Source organism: Lates calcarifer, unplaced genomic scaffold (assembly GCF_001640805.2).
Source record: "Lates calcarifer isolate ASB-BC8 unplaced genomic scaffold, TLL_Latcal_v3 _unitig_920_quiver_1493, whole genome shotgun sequence".
NCBI classification, from domain to species: Eukaryota; Metazoa; Chordata; class Actinopteri; family Centropomidae; genus Lates; species Lates calcarifer.
The window spans coordinates 15,274-23,071 of NW_026118098.1; the positions used below are offsets into that span (position 1 = coordinate 15,274).

A 7,798-nucleotide genomic window follows, 5' to 3' on the forward strand; every position below is an offset into this window, starting at 1 on the left:
ATTACAACACTGTCCTCAATGCTATAACATAAAAAATCTACCATTTCTAATTATCAATATTAATTAAACATTAATTAACACTTACAACACAAAACATAAAAAATGCCTATTGCAAACTAATCTGTGCATTCAAAGCAGTGATAGGACACCTTGGGTGTCCTGTTGTCTTCCTTCTCTGACACATCCTCCTCCAAATCACTATCTGCTTCCTCATCTTGGAAGATCAGATGAAGGGCTTCTTGCACAGTAAGTCTTGCTGCTGTGACCTCAGTCACTGAAATGGCAGCTCAGGTACTTTTGTAATCTCATGACCCATATTTTTACCACTGTCAAAACAGGTTAGATTTGACCTGAATAGTATTGCTGTGGTATATCTTTTTCTTCCATTTCATGCTGTGGGAAAACATAGGAAAGTACCTTTTCTGATGGCATTTTTTTATTTTGAAAGGATTAGTTGCAAGAGACCAAAATGAAAAGAAAATGTTCTATGGAAGTGTAAATTCACATGTTTTTATTTTCATCTTATTTCGTTGTTTTCTAACATAATGCTGTGGAAACTTAAAGATAATGGAAAAATTGGGTCTTCATTTCAACATAGCAGTATTGTGGAAATTCCACATTCATTGACAATGTTACATGGAATAATAATGTAAGACAATACTGAAGCTGTCCAAAGTATTTGAAATACATTACAAATGACCTTTGAGGGCATGTATTCTGTTATCTGTGGCAAGATAACATTTTAAAAGTAACCCACCCAATATTGTGCATTCACACAATGTGATGAAAATGAACACGTTATGATATATTTAGCTATGCAATCCCACTATAGGCTGGATTAGGTTTGTGTGTATCTGTGTGTGTGTGTGTGTGTGTGTGTGTGTGTGTGTGTGTGTGTGTGTGTGTGTGTGTCTGTCTGTCTGTGCATGGTGCTGCTTAGGCATTGCTTCAGTGCAGTTGTAAACATTTATTAAAACATCTAACAATACAGAACAATCTTACATACATTTAAAATAAATATACTTGTAAGCTACAAACAATATTAAATAAATATTAGTGAATAAATAGCATTCAAATAGAAATATCTTTTGTTAGAGACGTTGCATAGTAAGACTTCATCTTAACTTCTTTACTTTGGATCTGAAAGAGAACAAGAAAATAATAGTTCCGTTATAAATATTCATATTTTCTTACTTATTTAATCAATGGTACAAATTTGTCTGTACATTGTACTTAACCACAGACAGATGACAAATTAAATGAAAAACCAACATAAGGTGTCTTAGTAAGGTTTGGGTCACCATGTCCCACCAGAAAAGCCTTTGTAATGATTCTACAAGTCTCAAGACTGGAGGGATGGAACAAAATTCTTTCAAAAGATATTGCCCCATTAGGTGTTTTGATGATGGTTGTGGAGAGCACTGTCCTCAATCTCCCATAGATGTTCAATTAGTGACTTTGAAGGCCATAGCATATGGTTAACATTGTTTTCATTCTCATCTAACCCTTCAGTGATCCCTCATGCTCTATGGGTGGAGGCACTGTTATCCTGTTTTTCCTTTAATCTGTCATCCATCTGTATATGCTGTCAGAATGAAGACATTTACAGACAGTATCAGCTCAAATTGGATCTGTTAGGGAACTGTAGCTTACTGAAGTGGAGTTAATGTAACTTACTGTATTTGCCAACAGTGTTGCACCCCAGCGAGCTCATGGAGCCTATTCTGTCCATCCGTCGACCAAAGCAGCCAGAGGATCTCCTGGATGAGTCATTGCGGATGCTCTTGAGGTTCTTGGCTGAGAGAAATTCCCTGATCACTGCCTCATCCAGTTCAGTTTGGGGTTGCTGTCCATCTGCTGCCTCCTCTACATTAAGGCTGCCCAAACCATCCTGCTCTGCTGGGACTCTCTGCTCCACCTCAGTCTGCTCTGAAACTGACTCCTCTAGTCTGTGAAGCAACGCCTGCAATGTCCAGACAGACATAAGTTGGGTTAGTCTTTCCAGACCAGTGGAAGCATTCATAATCTTCTGTTACACTGTAGGCCAAGTGTACACTTTCAGGTAAAATGTTGACTATACAGCTGCAGCATTAATTATCATTAACTCACAACACATATTATTATTCATTTAGAGAACCAATTTAACTCCAGTAGGCATATATTGGATCACAGTCACATTAAATCACATGTGGTTGCAGAAGTCCCTATAGGAAGTTGCTGTTGAGTGAAATGTGGGATGACAATAGACATCTTCATACAATACAATCATTCAGCATCTATCTTCTCTCTGGGATAACTAAAGTTAGATACTGCAAATGATGTGAAACTGTTCGTTCCTGCTCTCTGCCTCAGATTTCCAAATATTTCCACCAGGACCCATGGTGGAGCCCCAGAACTCCAACTTCCACACCCAAGTTTCACTAATACTCATTTGGAATCTCACCTTTAAGATGTCCATGTCATTGTCAGTCAAGCCGGTGCTGACAGGATATGTGCTGAACAGCTGCAGGTTTAAGATGAAGAAGAGACCACTGAGGGAAATGGAAGAAAGATGCATGTTTCTCTGTGAGTTCCTGCTGATTCTATCAATGGATGGATTCTCTGTGGCTTTTTTGCTTGGTAGCTGTTTGGATGCCCACAACAGCACCCTGTGCTCCTTTATACTTAAGCCTGACACACGTAGGTATGCCAGGAATTGGACTGGCATTCCTGACACCTGATTCTGATAACAGGAGCTGTCAAAAACTACTCCTTTTAAAGCGTTGTCTCTTAGATATGGGGCATTCGTATGACATAGCTGCTTCCATATGCTACTTTGTTTCAGAAACATACTCCAACCCCCTCCACACGGGACATTGTTGTCACTGAGCTACGGGAAGTAGTAAACTAATAGACAGTGTGACAGTGTTACTAAATTGAGGGGTGTACGTGATTGTGGTAGAGTAGTCTGCTGGTTTGAGAGATTGACCGTCAGTGTGAGGAACCTAATTCAGACTGCCACTCTGCTAAAGGGTCCTTGAGAAAGACACAGGATGTCCTACCAACTCTCAGAGAGCTGCTCTATGGCAGTCTGTGAGCTTTATCTCTCTGTGGCAGAAAACATTGGCAAACAATGGCTTAAATGATTATAATGCAAAATGGGACACTTGTAGTGACAAATCCACACAGAATTATCACTAACTCTCAGTTTTAACTATAACTCTAACTCAGTTTTTTGTTGTTGTTGTTTTGTTGTTGTGTTGTTGTTGTTTTGCCTCTTTCAGCTCAGTTTTGGTTTTACAGCTTTGCATTTTGGTTCACTCTCAGAGCTTCTATCCCCCTGGTTTACTAAGGAAGGAAGCAGGAAACAGCTGTTTTTGTGAAAAAGCTCTGATAAACCCACAATCCACTACCAAACAGCAGACAGACATAGTTACGGTCTAACTGATGAACATAGCTTAACAGCCAGATACTTTTCTCAGGAGTTGGTGGAGACCAAAAATAAAGCTAAAAGTGAAAGAATATTGCATTTACCTTCATTAATGGACACAACCATTACTATTACAGCCAATACTAGGGAACTGCTGTACATTTTGACTCTGAGTCATCCCCAGAGGGTAAATACATTTTGGTGATTCCCAGATTTTTCAGCTCCACCAGCAGGTCAAAATTTCCACCTGTCCTACACTTCAACTCTGCCCAACACTTTGGTTCATGACCAAACACCTGAAAAACAAATGGCATTCCCACCAGCATCAGCTGTACCACTGATGCTTCAGGGGGAGCTTTGGAGTGACTTTGTTAAGCACTGCCTCTAAAACTAAATGCTACAAGAAAAAATAAGCATCTTGATGAGAGATTTATGCCTGTTTTTGTTTCATAATTCATTTGTCACTGAGTAGGAAAATCTCTATGGGAGTGTGCTGATGAGATGAGAGAGAGATAAATAAGATAAGATAGATAAAGTCAGGGGCACTGACCAAAGCAATTACAGATGACAGACTTTAGATTTGATTTTTCAGAATTTCTTTTAACGTTCATTGTAGCTTTAGAAATGTTAATAATTCTTTTTGCAGTTTTTGGAGCTTCTGGGGGAGCTCAGGTCTGTTTGGGGCAGATATAAGCCCCACTTAGCTCCCCCATAATTTGAACACTTTTTAGCATGGTAACATGCTAAATGGCACCTACAGAGTATTATCTGAACACAGTTCTAAACAGATCTGATGTGTTAAATAGGTGGAGTGATCCTTTAAAATGCTCTAGGCAGCACACTGCCGTCCAACATTATGTCAGTTTTGGTCATGCTTCATGTTGGGAATGCACCATAATGGGATGAATGGTGTGTCTGAAGACAAATAACTCCTGATTAATCATCATTTCAATAAAGATAAATGTCATTGCAAGTGATTTCAATTTTAACATTCAGGGCCATTTTATGAACATGTTATCCTCCGTGATTGACAGGGCTGGAAGAAGTGCTCAGATCATTTACTTAAGTACAAACACCACATGTAAAAATATACTCATTTAAAGTGCCACATTCAAAATGTTATTTTAGTCTAAGTATAGTCACAGTATTATCAGCTACATAAAGGATCAAAGTAAAAGTGCCTCTGCAATGATATTAAATGGTTATAGTTAATATTGATACATTAATGTGTAAGCAGCATTTTACTGTTGTATCTGATTAGTTGGAGAGAGTTTAACTATTTTACTGCATATATAGTTACATATAGTGCAGTGGTCCACAAAGTGCAGCAAGAAGAATCCTATTTCATGGTTTGGATTTTGCTCTGATCTTTGCTTTTATTAATGGAATAGTGAATGATTTGATCTTTTTTATTCAAGATGAGAAGGTGGAACTGTTTAGAACTCATAGACGTCTGGCACATTTCTTTTTGAAGAGGTCACAAGCCACCAATGGTTGGGAGCCACTTGTCAACAGTGTTATTTAAGTGTTTTTGTAAGTGAACGTACCTAAGTAACCAGTAACTACAGTCGTCAGATAAATGTAGTGCAGTAACAAGTGTATTTCTCTCTGAAGTGTGGTAGACATTAAACTGAAATACACAAATAAAGTATAAGGTCCTTAATTGATTTTGTTTCAGTTCAATTCAATGTTATTTATATAGCACCGAATCACAACAACAGTCATCTCAAGGCACTTTTCATATAGAGCAGGTCTAGAACAGAGAATACAGTAAAATAAATAAAATGAATACAGCTGTTAAGTAAATGTACTGAAAGTGTACAAAACCGTGAGAACATTTGATTTTCAACATTATTTGTGATTTGTAACAGGCTAAACTGCTAGTGACACTGTGGTTTAAAGAGACTTTATGTATGGATGGCAATCCTGTTCAGCTGCACAGAATGTGGAACTTTTTCATACAGTCAGTGCTACGGTAACATAGATCATGTGAAGGTAATACTCTGTCTGAAACCCGAAAAAAAAACCTCCGTAATCTATTATTCCTCCTGGTGTGTCTGGAGGTCGCAGCAGGTCGCCTTAACCCCAGCACTATTTGTGTTTTTTGCGTGTTCGTGCTTCTTTTTAAATTTGTTTTATAAACTGAAGACTGTGGAGACCAGACACTGTGGATTCATGTAAATGGTGAAATATCAGCTTGTTCATTCTCAAAGCATGGTGTCATTCCCAAACCCGAAACTGTTGTGACTGCTGATGGTGATATAACAATGAAATAATAATAAATATAGATTTGAATTAAATGGTTTTCCATCTAACACACTGGTTTATTTAACATGAATGAAAAAAAGCTGCTTTCACTTCTGCCCAAAACAGAAACAAATTCACAGACTCAGCATTTATGCAAAATAATTATTTTACTAGAATACAATCTATTACAAGGCAACTCTACTTTATCCAACAAGAAAATAATAAATAATAAATACATTTACAATAATTTATTGTTTAACAGATAACATATGAAAAAAAAAATCACAGTTCTTAGGGAGAATCATGGACAGAAGAGACTGAATAACCGCCCTTTAAAGTGTCAGTCAAAGCTTTGTGAGTGAAGAGCTCCGGTGCTGGTTATGGTCACACTGGTTTGCAGATGGGAACCCCGAGTTATCCACGCCTGTTGACAGAACAAAAAGCCATCAGTAATATGCCAGATTAAATAGCGGTCCGTTACGTTCTGATATCTGGTCTGGCCATAACTGCAGCTGCTGCACAGGTACCTCTGAGCAACAAGCCTCTAAACCTCCAGCAGATGCTCAGTGACACCATGAATGTGGTTCTCAGTGTCAGTGTGAAGAAACAGCCACAATTAAGTTCATTTTCTCTGTGTAAATTAATATAAAATGTTTTTGCTACATTTAATTTGAGTAGAATAAATGAAAATGGATTCCCTCTGAAATATATCACAGAAAACCATTCCTGGGGGATTTTGACCGATTTTTTATTTGAATCATTTGCCTCATCTTTTTTTTTTTTTTTTCCTGCAGTGGGCATTCCTAATCTGTCAATTTGTGACAATAGATATATAAGATCAGGTATTCAAATGAGTGTGTTTTTCTGTTGCTTTTTTATTGCTTGTTTGTGGCTATATGTGTTTAATTGCGATAACGCAGAAATCTATTTAAAATCAAGCGAGGTTCTTTTTGGTCTGACTGCATTTTATTTCTTGTAATCTACAGATACACTTCACAGTTATTTGATGCCCTTCCTACATTTCACAAAACCCTGTGAGGAAAACATTAATAATTTAAATATTAATATTATTAATATTAGGCTGTGTCACCCCACCTTCAGGACTTCACTGTCTCTCTGCTTCATGATATGAAAAGAAAGATGAAACATTTGTTTCTGTGTGGAGGAACTGATCATATCCTAACTATGGAACTGAAATCACATCTTTCCTCCACTTCCCCGACCCTTACCTTCAGCATCCCAGCCCGCTGAACGAGCCGATCCTCTCTAACCGGACGCCAAAGCAGCTCCTCAGCCCGCCCTTCTTGTACCGGCTCCACGAGCGCTTGGAGGTCCTCATGAGGTCTTTGAAGAGACGCGCGAGGATGCTTTCTTTAGCCGCCAGTGCCGAGTTGCTGGGGTCGGAGGAGTCCCATGGGTGCTCATCTGGAGCTCCGTACACCGACTTATCTGTGTTTCCATCCTTCCCCTCCACCTCCATCTCGTCCGACGAATAATACGGCGCGGCGTCGACCTCTTCTTCTAAAAGCTGCTTCAAACTCTGAGGGAAAAGAGAAGACGGAAAGTGTAAACTCTGACACTCCCAACACTGTAAATATTCAGAGCAGTCCAGGTAACTTCATACACAGGAGACATACAGTGATACAGGCTACAGTGATGTGGGAGCAGTTCACAGGTATACCATACTGACTTTATTTTACAGGACAGGTAAACTTACCTGTAGATCAGAGACAGGTTTCGCTCCAACGACATTAAGCAGTAAAAGCAGAAATAAACAGCAAACGGAGACGTTGGAGTTCATTTTCTTTTGTAGTTTTCTCTTTGTACTATTATTCTTCTTTTGCTATACAGACTAGCTGGTGTGTGAGCCCGGGCTCTTCTGTGTCGCTCTCCAGCGGTGGGCAGGTGCTGCATTTATACCCGACCTGATTCCGTCACAGGGTCTGAGAAAATTAACGAGGCGTGACTAATGCTCCTCCACGTGGGAGTACAGGCTAACCTGACAGCTGGTAATCAGGAGTGGACGCATTCCAAGGTTCTATCACTGACTAAAAACTGAGGTCTTGGCTTGCTCAGGGTCAGGACTTCACAGTGATAGTTGTTACCTCAAACTTAACATGACGGTGTCAAACACAAATGAAA

General features: G+C 39.0%; 2 protein-coding genes across 2 annotated transcripts; both read right to left on the minus strand.

Moving 5' to 3' along the window:
• Positions 1 to 1,129: 1,129 nt before the first annotated feature.
• On the minus strand, positions 1,130 to 2,575 carry LOC108880354 (brain natriuretic peptide-like). Its single transcript, XM_018671831.2, has 3 exons — positions 2,444 to 2,575; positions 1,678 to 1,963; positions 1,130 to 1,140 (listed from the first exon to the last, which is right to left on the minus strand). The coding sequence occupies exons 1-3, from the start codon at positions 2,555 to 2,557 to the stop codon at positions 1,130 to 1,132; spliced, it is 411 nt and encodes a 136-aa protein (XP_018527347.1). The 5' UTR covers positions 2,558 to 2,575.
• Positions 2,576 to 5,695: 3,120 nt separating this feature from the next.
• LOC108880355 (C-type natriuretic peptide 3) lies at positions 5,696 to 7,559 on the minus strand. The gene is made up of 3 exons (XM_018671832.2): positions 7,374 to 7,559; positions 6,886 to 7,196; positions 5,696 to 6,080 (listed from the first exon to the last, which is right to left on the minus strand). The coding sequence occupies exons 1-2, from the start codon at positions 7,455 to 7,457 to the stop codon at positions 6,888 to 6,890; spliced, it is 393 nt and encodes a 130-aa protein (XP_018527348.1). The 5' UTR covers positions 7,458 to 7,559; the 3' UTR covers positions 5,696 to 6,080; positions 6,886 to 6,887.
• Between the last annotated feature and the right edge of the window lie 239 nt (positions 7,560 to 7,798).

Excerpts from the sequence above, each read along its gene's own strand:
- LOC108880354 (XM_018671831.2), bottom strand. The coding sequence starts at position 2,557 with ATGCATCTTTCTTCCATTTCCCTCAGTGGTCTCTTCTTCATCTTAAAC. Across the intron at positions 1,964-2,443 it reads ATGACATGGACATCTTAAAG|GCGTTGCTTCACAGACTAGA; the intron begins GTGAGATTCCAA and ends TGGACATTGCAG.
- LOC108880355 (XM_018671832.2), bottom strand. The coding sequence starts at position 7,457 with ATGAACTCCAACGTCTCCGTTTGCTGTTTATTTCTGCTTTTACTGCTT. Across the intron at positions 7,197-7,373 it reads AACCTGTCTCTGATCTACAG|AGTTTGAAGCAGCTTTTAGA; the intron begins GTAAGTTTACCT and ends CTTTTCCCTCAG.